The sequence below is a fragment of the Euprymna scolopes genome, chromosome 28, assembly GCF_053919585.1.
Source record: "Euprymna scolopes isolate OS-2025 chromosome 28, ASM5391958v1, whole genome shotgun sequence".
NCBI classification, from domain to species: Eukaryota; Metazoa; Mollusca; class Cephalopoda; order Sepiida; family Sepiolidae; genus Euprymna; species Euprymna scolopes.
The window spans coordinates 103242350-103267665 of record NC_136509.1 but is presented as its reverse complement, the minus strand read 5'-3'; the positions used below and the strand labels follow the sequence as shown (position 1 = coordinate 103267665).

At 34.9% G+C, this 25316-nt stretch overlaps 1 protein-coding gene across 1 annotated transcript in view; it reads right to left on the bottom strand.

The window, feature by feature from the left end:
• LOC145249763 (lon protease homolog, mitochondrial-like) overlaps nt 1-25316 on the bottom strand; it is a 67187-nt gene that overhangs the window by 3322 nt on the left and 38549 nt on the right. The window contains exons 11-21 of the mRNA XM_080111684.1: nt 23607-23695; nt 23073-23211; nt 22036-22158; nt 20617-20672; nt 15284-15371; nt 12532-12654; nt 8883-8999; nt 8641-8781; nt 5855-6020; nt 4598-4809; nt 23-187 (exon numbers count right to left, since the gene is read on the bottom strand). Of these exons, the coding sequence (XP_079967810.1) occupies nt 23-187; nt 4598-4809; nt 5855-6020; nt 8641-8781; nt 8883-8999; nt 12532-12654; nt 15284-15371; nt 20617-20672; nt 22036-22158; nt 23073-23211; nt 23607-23695 (1419 nt within the window). The remainder of the gene's footprint in view (nt 1-22; nt 188-4597; nt 4810-5854; nt 6021-8640; nt 8782-8882; nt 9000-12531; nt 12655-15283; nt 15372-20616; nt 20673-22035; nt 22159-23072; nt 23212-23606; nt 23696-25316) is intronic.

Genomic DNA, 25316 nt, shown 5'->3' with positions numbered 1-25316 from the left:
AAAAAAAACGGAAAATACATACAGCAATTGTTTTCTCTTTAATTCCACCAACTGGTAAGACATTTCCAGTCAAAGAGATCTCACCAGTCATGGCAATGTTCTGTCGTACGGGACGATTCATGGCTAGAGAAAGTAAAGCGCTGACAATAGTACAACCAGCACTTGGTCCGTCTTTTGGTGTTGCACCCTGGAATGAGAGACAAACAGAAATATAGTTTACATAGATAAAACGGTAAATGTATGTGTGTGTAAATATTTAACTGAAACTCTTGGTCACATAACACTGAAATTAATGGGAAATAGTAATCATACGCCAACGACGGTTTATAACAGGTAAAATCTTTGAGTAGATGAATTAGGCATACAGAAAAATGTCGGAAAGTCGAAATGTAAAAGTGTTCGTTTCAACTTGTGACATATTTCTATTAGTTTTATGCACACATTCATCGCTTGAAGTGGTTTCATTTTAAATTAAATTTATCTGTCGATTGCTCAAACTGGAGGAAACCTGGCTTGAGCACTAAATTTTAGTTTTTTTTTTTTTTTTTTTTTTTTTTTTTTTTTACATGGAGGTCACCACTTATCAAGGCCCGGAAGCCACTCGGGGATAAGGGTTATTGCGCGTACAGTAATCAATGGGACAATATCGTAGTAATCGTTAGTAATGGAGATTTGATAAAGGGGCGGTTTATCAGGAATTTGTTTATGTTGGACTTGAAGACATCTAAGTTGTAGGTGGGAAACAGGCAAATGGAAGAGAGTTCCACAGACATGCACTTTTAAGAAAGAAGCTTTGTTCATGGAATCTACGTTTTGATTGAGGCACAGATAAAGAATATTTTGTTTGGATTCTAGCTGATGGAACCAAGTCATTTGAAAAGAAAAAAAAAAAAAAAAAAAAAAAAAAAATGAAATCAGTAATATATGTAATATTCAACAGAGAATTGTAAGAATAAATATGAAATTTGCATGAATCAAAATATATTTAAGCATATTTAACGACTGGGCAAGACCGATTAACAAGGAACATTGATTATTATTAACAACTTTTAATGAAATAATAGCATGGGTATCCGGCATTGCCCAGGTGGCAAGAGAGGTGGTATCCTAAGGCTACTGAGCCAAACAAAAAAAAAAATAAAATAAAAAAAAAATAAAATAAAAAAAAATAAAATAAAAAAAATAAAAAAAATAAAATAAAAAAAAATAAAATAAAAAAAAAAATAAAATAAAAAAAAAATAAAATAAAAAAAAAAATAAAATAAAAAAAATAAAAAAAAAAAAAAAAATAAAAAAAATAAAAAAAAGTTAAAAAAAAAAAAAAAAAACAAGCAAAAAAAAAATGTTTCAATTAAAATAGCGTCTGGCTGATGGCACCAATGCCATCCCTTGTTATCGCAATTTTTTTTTCTGCCTGATGACACTGAAAATAAGATTTTTAATGTCTATTTTCAAGGACTGTTCTAGTTGTTCGTTGTTTTACAGCATATCAACCCTTTTCAGGTTATTTAATGGCGAATCTAGTGATTTTGAAGAAAATTTTTTTAATAGAATATATATGTTTTTTTTTAAGTTAGTTTTTATTCAACCCATAGTTATGACCCTAACAAGTAATACCACTCCGAGTCAGAGTGGACCTGGGAGCAATGGCAATTAAGGGGTTGCTCAACACTCCCCAAAGCCCACAAGCTGGGGCCTCACCATTGGATATAGTTTAAGGTCATATGCAGGACCAAGGACTGTTCTAGACTTTCTCCAGACAAAATTCAAGTTTTCAAAGCAAAATTCGATATATAAAGAATGACATAACAAACCAAAAAACTAAGAGTATTTCAATTAATATTAAAAAAATATTTGAATATTTATTTCAACTGTATTTGCAGTAATTACTGCCTTCCATAGTTGTCGTCTCAACACGTTTTGGCCAACTAATCCTCTGGCCTGCTTAGAGTAGGATTGAGACAGTTATCTTCAGACAATGTTCACCTGAAACCATAGAGACTCAACACCTTTATCCACTACACATTCCTATCTCGCCGTGGTTAAACATTGATGAGGGTTAGAGGACGAGTTGGCTGAAATGTTGTGAAAACAACTATGAAGATGAGGATAACAGTCCGAAATAAAAATGAATACAGTATTTATTTCGATTTAGTTACATTCGTAAATTATATGGTTCTGGCCAAGATCACAGTGTAGTATCTGTTCTGATGCTACACTTCACCTTTTCTGTCCTCAGTCAGTGGAGGAGAAATCCTTCATGACTGAGACAATTAAAATTTTTGTTCTCATTCAGAGTGCTGCTTTTTGGGGAGCTGGATTTTCCCCACATAAAACACAGACCTTGTGTCTAACTCTGCCCTCGTGAGGACGCAAGTAAATAGGAATATTAGGTAGTTTTGTGATAAAGGGGCATAACTGTTGCATCAACAAAATGCAATTTAAGAAAAATGTATTTTGATTTTATTTTTAATATTTAAAAAAATGAATGAATCGGAGAAATTTTAAAAAATTAGTTATTGAAAAAATAGATTTTAACGACTTTATTATACATAAATGGAATCTACATTCTTTACCATTTTTTTTAAATGAAGAAGCAATGGAGGGAAGCATTGTGGGAGGGAGGGTAAATCTTAACATCAGACGTCAGTTATCAGGAGCAGTGAGCGGAGGAAAATCCTTATTTGCTTTATGAGAAACCCCTTCATGCTCAGAAATTAAAGCTATGGTGCGTTACGTCTGCAAGAGGCATTACCAGTCCATTTTTTTTATGAAAAGGAGGCTCTAAATGCTCAACGTTATATTGAGATAATAAATAACGTTTTCACTCCTCAACTTGTCGTTGCGCAGTGGATGAACAAACACTTGTCAAACAAGATGGAACTAAAAGTCAAACAGCAAAAATTTCCATTAAAGATTTATTTTCGGGTCATGTCATTTCTCGCAACGGAAATATACTTTGGACCCACCATTAACTCGATTTGAGTGCTTGTGATTATTTTTAAATGGGGTTATCTTAAGACGAAAGTGTTCGAAAGTGACCCACCTAAAACATTTCCAGCTCTCAAAGAATGCATTGCAAACAACATTGAAGCAATATCAGTAAATATGTTGCAAGAAGTCATGGAGAACTTTTGGTGCTTGTACAGTTGAATCAAGACAAAATCGAAAAAAGTTTAAATTGTACGTATCCGTTATGGAATAAAGTTCTTTGAAAAAAGAAATTTCACTTAATCTCATCATTTTTTTTTTTTTTTAAACCCAACAGGCAGCTAAATCCCCCCCCCCCCCACAGTAGAGATCCCTAGATGTAAAAGATCTTTCTACTCCAGTAGTTTCTTCCCCAGAACCGCTAGACTCTGGAATTCCATTCCAGGTCCCTGCTTCCCTAACTGTACTGACATGCAGAAATTCAAGTGTAACGTGAAGCGACATCTTGCTGCCCAAATCCCAACATAGTGCCCCAGTAGTTGCTTCCCCTGATAGTAGCCTCCTACACCAAAATGGCAATGTGTCTTGTTTGGGGTAAAAATGTAATAAAAAATTAAAAAATTTGTTATGATACCGAGCAAAAGGGTCGATTATTAGGAAAAAAAAGCTAATATTAAAGATGGGGAGGGAGTGTCGGCGCTTTAAATTGAGTTATCTCCCCGTGGTGTTTCTAAACTCCAAATAAAATTTTTTAAAAATCCAAGATGTCAATACTCGATCAAATTAAGTGAAATTTTTTTCGGAGATCTTCAGTTCAAAATGGATACGTACAATATGACTTTTTTTTTTTTTCGATATTTTCATTTTTTAATGTCTTGATTAAACTGTACAAGTATCGAACTTTTCTATCCGAATCCAAGAATGTCATGCCACTAATGGCACTCATTTGAAAGGCGTATTTTTTTAAAAATAGTATTGTTTCTTTAAAAAAAAAAAAAAAAAAAAAAAAAAAAAATGGTAAAGAATTTAGATTTCATTCATGTAAAACAAAGATTAATGTATTTTTTTCAATAGCTAATTTTTAAAATCTTCCCGATTATCTGGTGGACCCTGTATTTCAGTTATATTTTTAATATTCTGACAAATTTTTATTGAACAGAAAGAATGATTTTCAAGGTGTTTTCAAGACATTTTCCTTATTTTCAAGGTAATCTTATAAAATTTTCCTAATGTCTGTCTGTCTGTGGGTATGTGTGTGTGACGCGATTTATCTCAGCCTACAGGCAATCCACCTAGGCAAGTAAACTACCGAAATGAAGCTTATGACCCAGCGGATGTTTTAGTGATGTTTATATCCATATTTGGTGTATGGAAATGCAAAAAATTTTTAAAATAACGATTTACTAAACAATGTTTTATTTACTGGATATTTTTCCGGTACAAGAACCCAAGTTTGCTCTGCTGGGCAAACTTGGGTTCTTGTAATAGAAATAAAGCCTTTCCAAATGCGTGCGAATTCCGTTTTGCACACCTTTGCGAAGAACTTCCTATTCATTGTTCTCCTGATAAACCTATTTCCTCTTTTGTTATGTTTCTTTTTTATGTCCGTCGTAACACTTGGGAGGGGGGTGGGGATATTGATAGTATCACGTCAACAATTACTCACCTCGGGTACGTGGAGGTGGAGGTGAGCATTCTGGAGGAACTTGTCGTAGGGTGGCTTGTCCATCATAAATGATTTTGCAAACGTGAACGCCAAGTGGATGCTCTCCTTCATCACTGTACCGAGATTGCCGGTTATTTCAAGAGAGCCCTGTTCTTTGTCGTCCTTCGCTAACGGCCGCTTTAGAAGGGTCTCTATGTACAAAGTAGAACCACCTGCAAACAAAGAATTTTTTTAATTTTCACAAATAAAGTAAATAATTAAATTCTAACGTACAACTTTTTTTCTTTATTTACACTTCAAGTGTAAACCAGGGTTTTTTTTTTTTTTTTGTTTTTTTACAAGAGAGTAAAACACTTATCAAGGCCCAAAGGCCACTCGAGGACAAGGGTTAATGAGTATACAGAGGTCAATGGGTCAGTGTAGTAAATGTTAGGAATGGAAATTGGCTAGAATTTAATTATTTAAGGGGACAGCTCAACAAGAACTTGTTTACATTGGACTTGAAGACGACCATGTTGTAGTACGCTGGAAAGCAGACCAGAGGAACAGAGTTCCACAGGCGGGCAGTACTAGAATTTGCGTTTTTATTTAGGCATAGTGTATAGAGTAAGGGAAATTATTGATAATGGTTGTAGTTAGACAAGTGTTGTTTTTTTTGTGAAGGTTTGGCAAGGGAGGGGGGCATAGATTCAAGCTCACACGAGCACTTATGAAAATCATGAGTAAAAACAGGTTTGTAACATCTCTTCTGTGGGAAAGACGTAGGGAAGGGAAAAAGGCAGCTAGTTTTGAATTGTCAAGGCAGAATAGGATACTCTGAGCAACTCCTGCCCAGATGTGGCAACAGTACTTTATTTTAAGACGTATCTGGCTATTATAGGAGGTAGAGGAACGTGTCGGGAGTGAGATACCTGCTGGAGTGGTGGAATGATGCAACCATTTTTTGGGTTACCTTTGTGATATCGTCTTCATTAGAAATGTTGAAAAGATGCAGATGAATTCAAGATTCCTTCTTCCACTTCACTTATTCAGTTTTTCAAGATTCATCCCACCATCAGCCACATTCATGTACAGTCGAAAAGCGTGCACAAAATAAGCACATCAGCATTTTATGTAGGACATCCATAAACAATAGTGATAATATTCTATTTTATAACTTAAAAATTAAAAATGGTAATATGGGGTTCAGGGCTGGGAGCATTCATCCCCTGGCGTGTCTACGAGTAACGAGTACAAAGCAACAAAAGCTGCATTTACCCATGGCCGTCCAAGCTAATCCCATGACGATTCCAGCTGGGGTCTGTTCGTACATCTTATCTGTTGTGAAAAGTGGTTTGCCCACAAAATCAGGTAAATTGTCGGGAGTCACAACGATTTTAGCAACATTTTCATTTACGATTTTAAATGCAGCTTTTCTGTAGACCTGTGGAGAAAAAAAAAAAAAAAAAAGAAAGAAATTGAGAGAATTTAGGATCATGAAAGTTATTTTTCTCTACTAAAAAACAATGTCTGAGATTGTAGTCGAAGCATTGAAAATATACGTGTCCGCTATAGGTTTTAAAATAAAATAAGATTCTTATCCAGAAGTCCTCTTAAAGAAAAAAAAAAAAGAAAAAAATAGTATATGTCGCCAAAATATGTTCCAATAAAGTATGTAAATTGATCAAATAATTTTATTTTGATAGAGAAAATAATTTTTAAGTGATTAATGGGAATTCATAGGCATTACAATGTAAATCTTGCAAGTTTTAATTATTGTTAAGTTATCTCTTTTTAAAATTTTTGTTTTAGTTTAAGAGAGAATTTAGGAGCAGGAAAGTTGTTTTTTAAAACTAAAATAGAACATCAAAGATTATATAGCCTAAAGGGGGTGGAGTGGATAGAGACGCTGAATCTCTACGGTTCCAGGTGAGCATTGTCTGAGGAAGCTTACTTCCTCAAAATGTGGCGAGACGACAACAACTATGGAAGGCAGTGATTACTGAAAATACAGTTTGGAGATTTCAGCATTCCTATCCTGTTGTAATAAACCACCTGACGAAGGCCGGAGGAATAGATGGCCGAAACATCGTGAAACAACTATAAAGATGAGGATAACAGTCAGCAAATAAAATATACAAATTCCTCAAACAAATTCCAATAATTTATACCTTATTGTTATATCGAAAAAAGTGATATGTCCAAAAATTACGATAATTCATAGAGTAGGACAACTGGTATTGTTTTTTGTAAAAATAAGTTTATTGCTATCAAGGAAACATAATACAAAAAACTGGCGGAAAGGGAGATAAGTCAAGTCAGTTTAGGGAGAAAGGGAGAAAGTTTAGAAAAAAAAAAAAAACTGGCGGAAAGGGAGATAAGTCAAGTCAGTTTAGGGAGAAAGGGAGAAAGTTTAGAAAAAAAAAAAAACTGGCGAAAAGGGAGATAAGTCAAGTCAGTTTAGGGAGAAAGTTTAGAAAAAAAAAAAAAACTGGCGGAAAGGGAGATAAGTCAAGTCAGTTTAGGGAGAAAGGGAGAAAGTTTAGAAAAAAAAAAAAAAACTGGCGAAAAGGGAGATAAGTCAAGTCAGTTTAGGGAGAAAGAGAGAAAGCAGTTTAGAAAAAAAAAAAAAAAAAAGCTAAAACATAAATATTTATTTACATAATATTAAATGTTTTTAATCAAAAATATATTTTGTTTTTTTTAACAATAATTTAAAATAACGAAGCAAAAACAGTAATTTCAGTTCTGTCTTCATAAATTTCTATCAAAAATATATTTTTTTTATAAAAAACAAGAGACATGTGCATGAATAAAATTTGAACATTTTTTGTGTAAACAGCGATTCTCTGAAATTGGAACTGTAATAAAAAAAAAAAAAAAAAAAAAAAAAAAAAACTTATGTCTTATATCCCTTTCTGCCAAATTCTCTTGCAAATGGCTGCCTTCCTATTTCCTCGACAGCAACAGACAGTTTAAAAAAAAAAAAAATTTTTATTTATTTTTTTTTAATTTTTTTTTTTTTACAAAAAACACAATAGCAGTTTTCTTAATCGATGAATTAGAATTTTTGGATGTATTACTTTTTCAATACGACAATAAAAGGTAGACAATATTATTTTTGTTTAAAACGACATTTAAAAAAAAAAAAAAAAAAAAAAAAAAAAAAAAAAAAAAAAAATTAAAGCCACAGTCGAATCCTAATTTAAAAAATATTGATAGAACCCCATGCAATAAATATCACCAATTGTGCAAAAATGTAATATTCTATCAATATTTTGTTTAATTTTCAATTTTTGTGTGATTATCAAAGTTCGACTATGGCTCTAAAGAAATCATTTTGTTTTTAATTCTACAGGCTTTATACCACCTTTATTTTTAAATGAAACATTTTGAAATAAGTTAAATAAAAAACAAAATTATCCAGGTAGATAGACTTATCTTGCCTTTGGTAACATTTATTTATTTTTTGTTGGCTATTCTGGAAAATTCTTTTAGGTATTATTTTCCCAGAGTTATACCAATTAAAAAAATACCAACTTTGTAGAGTTTTTTGTATATTTTTCAAGTTTTAACTGGGCATACAAACAGGCATAGACAAGTAAAATACTTATAACACATGATAACAGATTTATTAGTTTAGGAGTGAATCCTATATTGAATTAATGGATTCAAACCAAACACTATATAAAACAGTAGTTTGTAAGTAGGCACAGTAACTTGTGAAGAAAGGGATGGATGACACGAATTGGTTAGCTTAATTTATCTGGAGGAAAAAAAACTAAATCCAGTATCAAAAATATTTTTGTTCATGTGTTTTGAGGGAGATGGTGTTTGATCAACACTGTTTTGTTTTTAAATCCCTGAAACAGTGTTTCATGGTAAAAACTGTTGATCCTTTCAGAACATTGGTTCTATTGTTTATTCATATAAGTAAAATTATTCAGCGATACAAGCGATGGACTTACTGACAAAATAATGTTCTAACGAAGGACGTTTTCTTATTTTTAGTTTTTAATAAACTTCCCAAACAATATATATATGAGAGAGAGAGAGAGAGAGACCTTTTCAATTTGTTTTTGCAGATTTCTAACACCACTTTCTCGGCAGTAGGATTTTATAAGCTGTTTCATGGCTTCGTCATTAATCTCCACGATATCACCAACGACGCCGCAAGTATTCTGGGCTTGGGGAACAAGATAGGACTGGAAAAAAAAAAAAAAACGTAAAAACATTCACGTAGAAAATACAAAAAGGAAGCAAATAACAAATCGAGTTTACGCCTAACAAAGTTACATTGGCTTACTTTGGCAATGTTCATTTTTTCTTCGGCCACATAACCAGAGACATCAATCATTTCCATTCGGTCTCGCAGAGGTTCAGGAATTGTTCCGGTCACATTAGCGGTACAGATGAAAAGAACCTGGAAGAGAAAGAAAAAAAAAAGAAGTCTGGTGAAGTAGTTTGTACAAGTTGTGTGTAAAAGTGTGCAAAAAAAAAAGAAAAAGGGGTGAAAACGATTTCATGGAAATCAACAATACGAGGGACGTGCAATAAGCAATGCCCCTGACCCACTTCCCATAGCAGTAGAGCAACGAAACTCGACAGTTATTAGTCTTTCTCTACATAGGAACCACACAGAGTCATGCATTTCTCCCATCGTTTGATGCAGCTCTGGAGACCGTTTTTGTAGAACACCCCTGGTTGGTCCTGCAACCATGACGTGACTTCAGAAATCAAGGCTGCATCATCTGGGAAACACTTTCCTTTCAAAAACAACTTCATGGCCGGGAAGAGGTGAAAGTCAGAGGGTGCAAGGTCAGGAGAGTAGGGAGGATGGGGAAGGATTTCATAACCACACGCCCGTGCTTCTGATTTGGTGACATGAGAGTTGTGAACTGGATGGAGCGTTGTCCTGCAGGAGGAGGGTACCTTTGCTGATGTTGCCCTGCCTCTTGATAGCTTCCCTTAATTTCCTCAAAAGTGAAGCATAATAGGCTCCTGTAATTGTGGTACCCTTTGCCAGGAAATCTGTCATCACTACTCCGTCCTGGTCCCAGAAGACTGAGCATGACCTTGCCAACGGAGGGCTGCACCCTTGCCGTCTTTGGAGGTGGCGAGTCCAAGTGCTTCCACTGCATTGACTGGGCTTTGGTCTTTGGATCATAGTGATGGACCCACGTTTAATCCTGTGTAATCAGTCTTTTGAAAAACTTTGACTCATCTTCTTGGCACATCTCCAAATTCATCCTCGAGCACTCAACGCATTCTCGCTTCTGGAATGGTGTGAGCAACCTGGGAATCCATCTGGCAGACACCTTATGCATATGCAAATGGTATTAAATGATAGTTTCCACATACCCTGTACTAATCTTGACATCTTGGGCTATTTGGCAAATAGTAATGCGCCGATCTTCCAAAATGGCAGCCTCAACTTGACGAACAGATGCTTCATCAATGGCAGAAAGGGGAGGGGGCGATCAGGTCTGGGAACTGTTTTCACAGACTTCCGGCCAGGTTTGAATTCCAGATGCCAGCGTTTTACAAGGTCATATGATGGGGCATTATCACTATAAGTTTCTTTCATTTCATCAAAAGTCTCTTGTGGTGTGCATCGTTTCAAATATAAAAACTGGATCACTGCTCGACATTTAACAGGCTCCATTTCACACCTGACTCAGTTCAAACACCTGTAAAACAGAAACTACAATTAATTCAGAACTGTAATTTTCCATATACCCCGTAGAGATATAAATCATTGCACATGCAAAATTTCAGCTAGATCAGACAACTGGAAGTGGGTCAGGGGCATTACTTATTGCACGCCCCCTCGTAAATGATTTATTAACAATTTTCCCTTGTTTGTGTCATTTGGTCAAATTAAACAGACAAACCAGGATTTTCTATAATCCTGGGTAGGATTGTCAATGGTCCCTTGTTGAGATAGTGTTAAAGAGCATCTCTCCTCTCTCTCTCTCTGGCTCTTTCATACTCTCTATTTTCTCTCTCTGTGTCTCTATTAGATAGTAGATCAAGAGAGAGAGAGGGAGAGGGTGGGAGGAGGTCAGAGAGATATTTTTGTAGTTAATCCATGTTGCAGGAAGTGACGTTTCATCTAACCGGATGTCATGTGATGCTACGTGGCAAGGTTGGTGAAACGTTGAGTCTCTCAGAAAATGCCAAGCCGAGCAGAAGTCTAAAATGGTTCTCTCCTAAGTAAGGGGGGGAGATGCGCACCCCAGACGTGGGACGTGGTAGGTACCCACAGTGGAGACCATCGATGGCGACATCTGCAGATCATGCCTGGGAGAATAAAAGGTTGAAAACCAAACATCTGTCTTCATCTTGTGTATTTCGGCAAAAACAGCAAGAGAGCTCCACCCAGATTAAGACTCTCCCAGAGCAGCGGACCAGGTATGAATCTTCTTTAATTCAAACACAAGCGTCCTAACCACTAGACAAACGGTTTAAGGGATCTTGGGTCCCGTTCTCTCGTCGCTTAACACTCGTAAGATCTCTCTCTCTCATCGTCGTAAACTTCTCTTCATTAGTAAAATGGACACGTCATCACCAGGGTACCAGTATCCCTCAAGTAAAGTATCCAAGTCAAATCCTCTTCTTCTCCCTCCCTTATGTAACAATAGTTTAAAGATAGCAAAAAATAAAGATATGAAGAAATAATTGGATGAAAACGATTTCATGGAAATCAACACTAAGAAATGATTTCACAATTTTACAACTGCAATAATTTACAATCATTTTAAAATAATGAACAAACATTGGATATCTTTTAAATGAATAAATGCAAAATGTTGCTAGTCTCAGTCTTTACTATTATGGCATATGTTCTTTAGAATTGGATGCTCTACTCCCTGCTTCCTTTGCTTCAGCTCGTTTGAATCATTGGTTTTCATCAATTCACTGTTTTGATGCTTTATTATATAATGCATCTCATTCCAAGAAATGATTTTTTCTGCTGACTTTTTTCCTCCTACTTATAGACTTGTTTGTTTCAAGACTAAGGTCAATAGGTATCTCTTGTCTTTGAATTAATCATCTTTTGTTTTAGCTCATGTCAAGTGACTTCATGTCTTGTCTGGAGTGATTTTCATTAAAAAAAAAAATAATAAATAAATAAAATAAAAAAAATAAAAAATAATTATATATAAAAAAAAAAAATCTTTCCTATTATCGAGTGCCCTGACTGATATGTTTAAATTCTTTGGTCTAATGTTCACAAACAACATGAATTGGAATAAATACAAAGAAGACACTTCCAAGTCTGCTGCAAAGAAAGTGATCGCCTTATATTGGGCTTGAAAAGTAAAATCAAAAACTAAGGCCAATAGGCATCTCTTGTCTTTGCATCTGTCTTGTCCATTTTGTTTTCCAGTATGCTTGTAAAACATGGACATTTACAGCAGAATTAGAGAATAGCATTCAGGCCTTAGAAATGAGATGTTTCAGAAGAGTGCTTGGCATCTCTTATAAAAACCAGATAACGAATGAGGAAGTCAAAAACAGAATAAGGCAAACCATTGATTCTTATGAAGATCTTACCATAATCAGGAGGTGCAAACTAAAATGGTTCAGGCACTTAACAAGAGGAGAGAGGATTGCCAAGACAGTGCTCCAAGGAACAGTCAGAGGAGGAAGAAAGAGAGGAAGACAGAAGAGAAGATGGGAAGACATCACAGAATGGACAGGATTGAAGCTGAGCGAGGTGGTGAAACGTGTGGAGGGCAAGGAAGGATGGAGAGGACTGGTTGACAGGTTATCTGTAGCACCCCAACGGCAATCACCACGGAGCAGGTGAAGGTCTTTGCATTATTTTTTGTTCATTTTAGCTTTTTATATCAAATGGCTTCATGCTTTGTCTAGAGCGACTTTAACTACAAAACCTGATGAATAAAACAAAAATGAATGGCAAAAATTATGAGTTTGTTAAGGTTTACCTTGCTCAGGTCAACAGTGACGTCTAAATAATGGTCCAAAAAGTTGGCATTTTGCTCCGGATCTAATAGTTCAAGCAGTGCAGAAGCAGGGTCGCCCTGATAACCTTTGCCAATTTTATCCACCTGTCAAAGAAAATGGACAGAAATAGAGAACGAATTTAAAAAAAAAAAAAAAAAAAAAATCTAGCGGAGACCTGTGGAAATCCTACCTAAGAAAAATATGAACTCTAATTAAATTGAAACAAACTTGTCTTGATACTATGTGATTTCAGAGTATATCAATCCATGTAGGAGTTTGACATTTTTCCATTCTAGAAGTATCTGGCATAAACACAGATACCATGATAGTATGGCACCATCTTTGGATGGAACAGATACACTTTGAGATATTAAATTTCTTATTCACAGGAAAAAAAAAAAAAAATACAATTGGAAAAATGAAAAAATTTAGACACAAGGCCAACTCAAAAAGAGGAGATGGTGAAGTTGGTTGATCCATCTCATCTGTTGGAAATTTTAAAAGATTTCTCTTTCGGCCAGCAACTTTTATCATGGTTACCCTTTTAAATTTGTATTTATGTGTGCGTGGTAAGAGGTGGGGGTGTTTTTACTTAAACCTAATTTTAAAACATTTTTTATTCATATCAGAAAAAATACAAAAAAGATAATATTAATAAAATTTCATTTGTGTCGAGGGACATGGGGGGGGGGAAGTGTATTTTATTTTGATTTTAATGTCTGACAATGCAGATATCAAATTTAGAAGGCAATTCCATATAAAAAAAAAAAGAAAAAAAAAAAGGTGATAATATCTGTACGAACACAAAATTATCGTAGTGTATTATTAAACAATATTTATACAAAATTTTTTCACTTAATTTTTTGTTTTTTCTTTTAATTATTTATGTCAACAAATATATGTTCCCTTAGGGTTCATTTTTTTTTTTTTTTTGTTAGTCTGGTAAAAGTTTACGATCATGAACAAATATATGCTATGCCTCATCTACCAAACGCAAATCAAATGACAAGGATTTACATTACACTGAGGCGAAGTTTGAAACTAAAACGGCCAGCCAGAATGAATTACTGAAAGATGTTTGAATTTATTTAAGAACCAAACTGACAGGTGCGCGCACGGAAGTCGTAGAGCGTTACGTCGACGACGACATAAGCAATAGCTATTCATCAAATGAGGTCAATGACCAGGTTTGTTTGTTATAAGCGAAGTAAAAAAAGAAAACATAAAAACGAACGTTAAAACTTAAGCGGGAGGGGGGGGGGTAATCAAAACATCGAAAAAAAAAAAAAAACTAACGCAAGGCAAACGAACGATGTTAAATGTAAAAATCGAAAAAAGAAAACAGAAAAACGAACACGTGAAAAATGGCTTAAATAAGCCTGTTTCGATATTAAAATTAAAAAAAAAAAGAAAAAAAAAAAAAAAGACATCTCACACCACGATTCGAACCCAAAACGTTTAGATAACGAACCAACGCGCTAACCAACTGAGCTAACACGACGTACATGAAATTTAGTCAGTTCTTCAAGTATTTAAAGTAAATCAGGTCATGACGTCATCTGACACATGCGTAGAACCGGTCGTCGTCACGAGAGGACCGTTTTTATTGACCCCCCCCCCTCCTGTTGAAAAGGGTCAATTTCGGGGTGAAAAAAAAAATTAACGTTTTTGGCCAATTTTTCGTGCAAAGGATGGGGCTTCAACATGATACCAAGTTTGTGAATTTTCGTCGTGTCTGTCAAAAGTTTTTAGCGGACACACAAACAAATTTTCGCTTTTGTATATATACTAGCGGGAGGTACCCGGCAATGCCCGGGTGTCTTGAGGTAAATCAAGACTGGGGGGGGGGGGGGGGGGGGTTAAATAATAATAAAAAAATGTTTTGGTAGGTGAGTATGAGAATCGAACCCGTACCCTTGAGTTGGAAATTAATGTGTGAAAAAAAGAACAAAAAACGTGCGATGTGTTTGAATTTATTTATCTAACTATAACTATAAAAACAGGTGTGTGTAATAAAAGTTAACTTTGCTGCTTCCATTTGACCTAATTAAGAAGGTCAAATAGAAGTCACGCAGGACGTTTTTCCCGGCGTAATGCCGCGAACACGTCAGTTTGAGTTTAGTTTCATTTTATTTATACTAAAAAGCCCAATCAACACACGAGAAGCCAAAATAACAATAATTTTGTAAAAATCGACGTAAATATGTCAAAAGTTTTTAGCGGACACACAAACAAATCTATACGCTACGCGCTTTCCTAATTCCTAAATATTATTATATAGGACCTATATACGCAGTTTTAAGCGATAGTAACGACCCCGGGAGCGTGTGCGAGAAAAGCCTTTTGAAGACATACACGAAATGGTCACACACATTTTGCCTATATATATATATATATATATATATATATATATATATATACACACACACACACACACACACACACACACACACACAATTTACAGAATTTGTTTTTGTCGTATAATCTTTTGATTCCATGACGGACATGCACATTATAAAGATTTTTATGTACTTTGGTTTCTTAATATAGGAGGAATTCTGAACAAGTACCAAAACTTCTACTTCAAAGAAGCTACAATTTTAACACTAATCATTTTTTTTCTTTTTAATATTCCAAGAGATCTTCACACACCACATTACATGAACTCATTTTTTGGAAACTGACATACAAACATGAAAAAAAAAAAAAAAAAAAAAAAAAAAATGGACTTACTTCATCAATAAGAATCAAAGGATTTTCTGTTTTCGTTTTCTTTAAACATTGGATAATCTTTCCTGGCATTGCACCGATATAAGTTCTCCTAAAAGAAATTAATTTTAAATAAAAATACAAGTTAAAATATATGAAACATGAAAAATATCAAAATTTCCTATTTTTTTTTTTACTTGATGGCACATCCACCATCAATATTAAATCAAATTGTCGAATTTGGACGTGATTACTTAAATCCAGAAAAATCTGAAGAGTAGTTGCATTGTGTTTTATAATATTTACGCCATCTTTTATTTTTATGGCAAAGTTATTGATGCCTCATTAACGTAGTAATATGTCGATATTGTTTTAATAAATGCTAAAATATCTTGTATAATACTTTTTTTAAAAATTTATTTTTAGAAGGAGTTAACACTAGCGGGGGTACCTGGCGTTGCCCGGGTGTGGAGACGTGGTGTAGTAAGGAACCCTCAACTCAAGACATTATTCTGCAGAGTTTCGAAAAATGAAATTCTTGTTAAAGGCAAAACATAAATGCATTAAAAAGAAACGACAAACATGAATTGAATCATATGTGCATAAAAAAGTTTTTAACAGTTTGCATTTGAGAGTCCTGTCCACACAAGGATAGTTTTTTTTTATGGGGGTGGGGGGTCTTTTTTTTATTTATGGTGGCTGTCACTACTCCCCACCTGCCCCCAAAATTAAATTATAAACGAAAGCAAAATCAGAGGAAGGTTTGACTCCCCCCTCCCGTCCAAAAAAAAAAAAAAAAAAAAAAAAGTGAAAAAAATTTGGTATAACAGAAAACTAGGTCGACCGGCTATAAAAAAAAAAAAAAAAAAAAAAAAAAAAAAATTTGTCATTTCGTGACAATGGGACACAACTCTTGTATCCACAATACTACTATGCAAAACAATGTATTCCGATTTTATTTTTAAAATATTTTAATGGTATTTTTATGAATACTTAAAAAATAATTTCCTGGTATTTATTTCGATTTTATTTTTAACATTTTGACAAATTTTTACTAGACATAATACAATTTTCAAAACATTTTCACGTGTGGCACAAGACATCATAAGTGCCACCGTATTGTCACTCTCCCTCCCCATCTTAGCCGGGAGGTGATTTGATCACTTGTGGAGGGATACAGGGAAGGGACAACATGAGGACTCGTTCTTTTTCGTTGGCGAACACTATGGGGTAAGGGAACACACATTTTTGCCTTTTCGTAAAAGGGGGGGGGGAACTCCCTTCTACCACAAAACAATAAGTAGTTGGGGTTGGTTAAGCTTTTTTAAAGTTTGTTAAGAATTTCTTGTAATTGTAAAATATTGCGAACATTTTTTGTAAAAATAAACAGTAAAGATTTTGAAGACTTCTCGTAACCGTTGGGCGGTCACACTAGTGACAGACCCAATTATGTTATACAAGGATTTTTTTTTTTTGTTTTACAAGCTGGTCACCACTTACCAAGGCCTGGAAGCCACTCAGGGATAAGGGCTATTGCATGTACAGTACGTTAGTGTTGAGATTTAATAAAGTGTCTACTTGAGAGAGCGGTTCATCAGGAATTTGTTTACGCTGGACTTGAAGACATCCATGTTGTAGTCAGGTGGGAAGCAGGCAGGCGATACAGAGTTCCACAGGCGTGCAGTTCTAAGAAAGAAGCTTTGTTCATGGAATCCACGTTTTGATTTAGGCACAGATATAGAGTGGGGGAAATTTTTCACAGTGGATTCATCTAGACGAGTGTTTTTCGTGAAAGATTGGCGAGGGGGGACCAGAGATTGGAGTTCAGACGAGCACCTGCCATGGAAATAACGATAAAACAAGGATAGGCTCGCAACGTCTCTTCTGTGGGAGAGAGGTTGCAGGGTAGAGAAAAAAGGGCATCCCCCACTAAGCCACAAAGTCTATTTTGTACTCTGTCAAGGCAGGATAGGCTGTTTTTAGCGGCTCCTACCCAGATGTGGCAACAGTATTCCATCCTTGGACGTACTTGGCTTTTATATAGATAGAGAATTGCATAAGTAGTGAGATATCTTCTGGAGCGGTAGAAGGATCCCACCATCTTTCCAGCGACCTTGGCAACAGACTTGATGTACGTGTTCCATTTCAGATCAGGAGTAAAGGTCAAACCCAGAAGCTTGTCAAAACATGGGGCCTCTCCCAGACGAGAACCATCCATCCCAATTGATGCCAGATGGGGATCAGAGCGTTAATGATGTAAAGATAGGAGCTTGGTTTTAGATGCATTAAAGGTAACCAGCCACGTCTTCCCTCACTGAACCACGCGCTAGAGATCAGAGGAGAGAGAATCAGAGAGAACTTTGTCATTTACAGCCTTTGATGTGTTGCCGTAGATGGTTGTGTCATCAGCATAGATGTCAACGAATGATTTAAGTATATGTTTAGGGAGGTCATTGATGTAGATCAGGAAAAGAGTTGGGCCCAGGATGGACCCTTGAGGGACTCCAGCATTAATACTGCAGGCCTCTGATTTTTGTACATCAACCACTACTCTTCTGAGCCTATCAGAGAGAAATGATTTAATGATAGAGAAAACATTTATATCGTAGCTGGAAATCTTGTGAAGTAGGCCTTTATGCCATACCTTGTCGAAAGCCTTTGATATGTCAAAAGTAATTGCCCTAGAAAGGAAGCCTTTGTCAAGAGATTCGCTAATACTATGAGATATAACCGTCAGCACATCTGCGGTAGATCTTGCAGAGCGGAAACCATATTGCGTGTCACTAAGGTTATTTCTGCTGAGCTGGTTGACTATTTCTCTATTTAATATGGATTCCAGCAACTTACTCACAACACACAGGAGACTTATTGGTCTGTACTGAGAGGGAGATGACTTATCACCTGAATTCTTAAATACAGGGCAAACTGATGAGGTCTTCCAGGGAGTCGGAAAGCACTTCTCCTTAAGGCAGCGCTTAAATAGTTTCGTAAGTATGGGAGCAAGTTCTGGTTGAAGCTTTTTTAACACTATAATTGGGATGCCATCAGGGCCAGTTGCTTTACTGGAATCTAGGTTCTTGATTAGCTTGGCGACCTCATGCACAGATATTTGTATGTTACCTAGCGTGTTGTGTGTTATAGGAGGAAATATGGGAGATTTTTGAAGTTAATAGAAATGAGGCCCTTTTCTCGAGGCAAAAGTCAAGATTCAAGGACTGTAGCATTATTATTAAAATACGTAACCTTGCTATATAAAATATATTTTACATGAATTTATTGTTCGACAGGATACTCAAATAAGATATGAAATTTCCTTAATCTGGAGTTTCAAAGAAATGTGAAAGAGAAAAGATATTAGCAAACGAACATTATAGCAAAGCTATGAGTTTGCTGGTATTGGCATTAATTGAAACAGCATTATAGGAAAGCTATGAATTTGCTGGTATTGGCAATAATTGAAACAGCATTATAGCAAAGCTATGAATTTGCTGGTATTGGCATTAATTGAAACAGCATTATAGGAAAGCTATGAATTTGCTGGTATTGGCAATAATTGAAACAGCATTATAGCAAAGCTATGAATTTGCTGGTATTGGCAATAATTGAAACAGCATTATAGCAAAGCTATGAATTTGCTGGTATTGGCATTAATTGAAACAGCATTATAGGAAAGCTATGAATTTGCTGGTATTGGCATTAATTGAAACAGCATTATAGGAAAGCTATGAATTTGCTGGTATTGGCATTAATTGAAACAGCATTATAGGAAAGCTATGAATTTGCTGGTATTGGCATTAATTGAAACAGCATTATAGGAAAGCTATGAATTTGCTGGTATTGGCATTAATTGAAACAGCATTATAGGAAAGCTATGAATTTGCTGGTATTGGCCTTAATTGAAACAGCATTATAGGAAAGCTAGTTATAAATGTAAAAAAAACTTCAATAAAAAATTTATAAAATGGGGAAAAGAATTAAAAATAAAGGGATAACAAGTTTAGAATTAAAATCAGATTAAAAGAAGTTTAAGTGTTATCAAGGCAGAAAGATGATAGGAGAATATTCCCATAAAAAGAATCCGGAATTATACTGTCGACTCAAATATAAATCTAATATAAACACACACACACACATATATATATATATATATATATATATATATATATATATACATACACACACACACACACATTCATTCACAGGAGAAGCCCCTCTAGAGTTACTCCTTATCCATTGTTAGCTTCATTGTTTGGGCCACATCATCAGGATGCCATCAAACAGACTACCTCAAAGAGTTCTCTTCGGTCAGCTCACTTATGGCTGATGAAACGTCGGCTGCCTGAAGAAACCCTACATAGATTGCATCAAGCTCACCCAGCTCACCCTCAAGCACTGCAATATCCCCTTCAATCTTTTGGAAACTTTGGCAGCGGACAGAGACACTTGGCGCTCCACAAGTGATATCGTGATGGCCTTCAACAACGAGCATGAGCGAGCAGCTATGGAGCATCGCACACCGAGACACTGACGAGCGGTGCCCACTTAAAATAATAATCCAAATCCTGTCTTCCTGTGAAAAGCAGTGTAGATCATGCATCAGTCATCAACAGAGTCACAGAGTAAAAAAAAAAAAATAAATAAATAAAGATGTCATCATCCACATGGATGGACTACTGTAACTAACATATTTACTATCTATTAAATATTTAAAATAGTTTTACATCCATAATATTTTATGCATGTAAAAATATTTAAATATTTAATTAGATTAAATAAAAAATATGTTCCATCCAAAAAAATGAGGGTGCAAAAAAATAAAGGGGAGGTAATCTCTCTCCTTTCACTACTTGGAAACGAAAATTAAACACAAAAATAAGCAACAGTTCAAAACTGCTTATATATCATTAAATAAATTTTTTTTAGACTTGCATTTAATTAGGAAAAAAACAAAAAAAAAAACAACTTGTCATGAAGATGTTATATTCTAAAAATTAGGTAAATTGATCAAGTTTTTTTTTTATTTAAGAATATCAAATTTTACAAGTTTTAGCAATTAAGTTTCATTATTATGAATACTAACAAAATCCCTCAAATTAAATTAAAGGGGGTTTTAAATTTTGGAAAAATTTTAAAAACCCTAACATTTCTCCCATTCGTTCTGCGACGGATACATACATCATAACGGCTTTTCTAAATTTTCTGGACTCAAAATTTTCATTATATGTGCAAATAAACACTGAGTATCATTCAAGCTTAAATGGTTAATAAATGAAAGCTATTTACTGAGAAAAACATTAAATTATCACAAAGTCTTGAAAAAAAGAAAAAAAAAAAAAATTGAAAATGCCAAGTTTTACCGATGTCCTTTAATTTCTGCCACATCAGTCATGCCACCAACACTGAACCTGAAATACTGAAGAGAAATTTTCTCAATTTTAATAATATTAAAATTATATACTGGAGAGGTCAAAGGTTAACAGACTCATCATAGTGAAGAACCTTTTTATTACTATGTTATATACGTACTAAATATTTTGCCTATTTTTAACAGACAAAAAGTTTTAGCTTGTTGAATAGCAAGAACATTTTATGTCATACTAGCATTTCAGCCTGGCGTTGCCTGGGTATTTGGAGATATATGTTGAGCAAAAAAAAAAAACAAAAAAAAACGATTAATTGTTTAAACTTTGCCCCCTATTATGACCCCTGAAAATTTATTGTTTTGGACTCAAATCAATTTATTAAGTTAGATCCATGTCCAAGGAAGCTATATCTAAAATGTCAAGTGCGTAGACCCAAAATTGTCGGAGGAGTTTGGTAGAGTTCTCAAAAGTCAAATTGTTGAACTTTGACCCCTCAATCACCAAATTTCTGGCCGAAATCCGGTCACATCGATTTTCCCAAATTTCAGTACCCTGTATATCAAATTTTGAGTCTGTAGACTAAAAATTGATAAAGTTATTGCATAGGGAAATGTACACAGACACACACTTTCACAGATTATATATATATATATAGATTGATGAAGATGATGTGCTCATTTTTTTTAATAGAAAAGTGAAACGGACAAAAATATATGCCTCTCTCGATATCTATCTTACTTCGAGTAGTTTTTACTACATAAAAATACACCCACATACAAACTGATGTGATGTAATATATACACACAGGGTAACCTATGCATTAAAAACCTAAAAACAATAAAAAAATAAAAAGATTGTTATTTTGGATTTTTCCAGATGAGGATTGATAATTTGTATTTGTTAGATTTTTGGCATGATCACAGAAACTTGGATGATTATTAGGGCTATGACAACAGCATATTCTTTTCATTGTTTTGACTCGAGTATATATCTAACAAAGTTAAACACGATTAACGGAGAACCACATCACTACATAAAAACATAAGATATCAATGGATATATATATACCTGGGAATCAAAACAAAGAAAAGAATATGCTGTTGTCACATCCCTAATGATTTATTTATGAAATAATTAAACAGAAAATTTTGTGTTTTTCAATTCTTTAGCAATTCAACATTTGAGATGAAAAGGAAAACTTTAATTGGACGTTCAGATATCTCATGTAGAGATCAAGCGTTAAACCAAGTAAAATGAAACAATAAGCAATTAAACAAAAAAAAAAAAAAAAAAAAAAAAAAAAAAAAAATTTTTTTAAATTTCAAAAAAAAGAAAAAAGAAGGAAGTGATCGCTTGTTTTCTAGGACTTTACACAGAAATAAAATTGCAAAAACAAAAAATGGGGTAGCCTACCTCTCGGTTGAGTGCTTTTGCAATTGATTTGGCAATACTAGTTTTGCCGACTCCTGGTGGTCCATAGAAGCACAAGATCTTCCCTTGGGTACTTTTCTTCAGCATACTGACAGCAGTAAATTCCTGAAACAAACAATAAGTAAGATCTAGACACACACACACATATATATATATTTGTATACTTTGGCAGCAAATCATTATTTATGCATGTCTGATTAAACACGACTGAATTCATCTGTTTTCCAATTTTGCTTGTAATTTTACCACAGACCCCAAATGGGCCTCACCATTGGATGTCCTCGAAAATCACACCAAAAACCTTCAGGTCAGGAAGGATAGTCTCAGAATCTTATCAAAGTAGAATGCTTCCTCAAGACGAGGACCAATATTTCTTATGATTACCAATGGATTACGAATTGTCTTCTTTTGTATTCCTCTCACTACACACAGCCATATTGTGCGTGGTGTCCCACCCTCAGGGGTATATAGCAAAAATAACAGTTCTATCAACTCTAATATGTAAAATTAGTTTTACCAGATTTTAGAAGTTATACTTAAATAGCATTTCAACTGACAAATCGAACTTTCATTCTAACAAGCCAATTTTCATTAGTTATTGTTGTAGCATGTTGCTGGCAATTCCTTGCCAGTGGACTCAAACAGTGCCAATTCAGGAGAGTAGTTGGAGAGTGAGCAACCCTTACGTCAGAATTACATGCGCAGCTGCCCCTACAGAGGGTGGGGGGACGGAGGCATCAATTACTGGCAATAAACATACTTTGATACAAAATTCCAGATTATACAACAGAAATATTTACAAAAATTTCAACAACATAGATCCTGGGAAATACTGGGTTGGTACAGTTATTTAAAAGATCATTAATACTATCGATGATTTAAAAGTCCACCACCAAATCATTTTTCTCGCTGAATTCAGTTCGCATAAGCCGAGAGTAAAATCAACGTTATTGCAATGATTTATGCTGGATTTACATATTTGCTTTAGAACGATTCGTTAGACGGAATCGTATACGTACCAATATCCTATTTTTAACATCATCCATGCCATAGTGGTCCCTTTCCAAGATAGTGCGGGCATAATCCAAGTCAAAGTTCTCTTTGCTGAATCGACCCCAAGGCATGCTGGTGAGCCAATCTAAGTAATTACGCGTCACGCTGAAAAATACGAAGATCGGCTGCGTTATATTTAAATCTCTTTTTAAGGGAGACGGGAAAGGGTAGAAGAAAGAGACATGAGGGGGGGATAGAAGGAAGGGAAGGGGGGAGGGTAGAAGTGGGCAAGAAAACGTAGAAGGATGAGATAAGAAAAACAAATGGATGAGATAGAGAAAAAGAATGACATTTAAGTTTTATGCATAAAACGAGAAAAAAAATAAAAAAAAAATGTAAATGTAAAAAACAAAAAAAAAAACAAAAAAACAAAACACTGGTTTAAAAAGAATTCTTTTCATTTTTCTTTTAGATTTCGAAAATGCAAAAAAAAAGGAAATAGCAATAAAATCAAAAACTTTATAAAAATAATTAATAAAAAGTAAAATAAAAAACCTTACTTGAATTCTGAAGAATGATTGTCGAGAAAAGAGAGTTTGCTGAATTCTTCATCAATCACGTCCGTCACGTGTTGTGGCACTACAAGACCCTGAAGAAAAAGAAAAAGATCAAATGTAAAAACATATTGGCATAGGGAGGGTGGAAGAAGAAAATGTTCATTTGTTCTTCAGAATTGTCTTCTGCTTCTTTTGTTGCAGCTCAACTCATTGATCTAGTTGTTTTCTTTAATTTGACTAAGCTATTCATTTATGTCACTTGACAAACTTTCACAAAAAACTCGTCAAACTACAACCACTATCAATAGTTTCCATTACTCTCAATCGGAGCCAAAATCGAAATGCAAATTCCATGAACAAAGCTTCTTTCCTAGAATTCCCCGCCTGTGGAACTGTTCTGATCTGCTTTCCAGATGCCTACAATATAGTCATCTTCAAGTACAATGTAAACAAGTTCTTGTTGAGCCGATCCCCCAAAATAATCCATTTCAACCACTAACTGCTAACATGCTGTTGTCTGACTACCGTAAACTCATTAACCTTTTTTCTCGAATGGCCTTCGGAAAAAAAAATAAAAATAAAAAAATCACTGTTCAGGTACATTGTTATAATACATTTCCTTATCTTAGTACCCCCCCCCCCCCCAAGAACTGTGGATTTTGGTTGGTTGTTTTTGTTTTACGGCATATCAACCCTTTTCGGGTTATTTAATGCCGAATCCAAAGATTTTGAAGAAAAAAATTTTTTTAATAGAATATATTTGTTGTTTTCACGTCGGTTTCTATTTAACCCATAGTTGGGACCCTAACAGGTACTACCACTCCGGGTCAGAGTGGACCTGGGAGCAATGGTAATTAAAGGGTGGCTCCACACTCCCTAGAGCCCACGAGCTGGGGCCTCACCATTGGATATAGTTTAAGGTCATATCCAGGACCCCCATTGAGGGACTTTTACCCTCTGCAGGGAGGCAGCCGGCGTATTCTAATGCCCCACCGACAGGGCTAAGAACTGTGGAACTCATGGAACTCATCCTGCTGACTTTTTCTCCTACCTATAATAGCAGTGGTCATTCATTTGTTTTAGCTCCTTACATCCAATGATCAATATGGGGGGGGGGGGATTGATCATAGTACCGATTTATTTGCACGTGTCCGAAGTTATGGATTGAATCCAGCCAGAGATCTTCATACCAGCAAAATCTGTCCTTAGTATATTTATCATAAGAAATTAGCCTTTAGTGCTCATAGTGTGGAGAGTCCCTCTTCTAAGCCAATCAAAGCAAGCTAATCTTTTTTTTTTTCTATTTATCAAAACGTTTAATTATCTCTATGGTTTCTTTAATGAACAAAATCTAAAAGATTCATTTTTTTTCTTTTAAGGATACAATGGCGATACTTGGCCTTTTGGTCAAGATCAAAGTGTAGTATGTGTTCTTCAGATGCTGCACTTCCATTTCTTGTTCTCTTTCGGTGGAGGATCAGTCCTTCACGACTGAGACAATTTTTTATTTTTGTACCTTTTCTCCACGTTAAAAAACGACCCTGGTGTCTAACTGTCCCGTGGGGAGGCATAGTAAATAGGTACAATGGCGATGAGCATAAAATAAAAAAATAATGTAAGGGAGACAATTTTTCAATTCATACTTAGTCATACGCCGCAAAGTTGTCTCCCCTTTCTGTGGAAAAAAAATAAATAAATAAACGTTCGTTATAA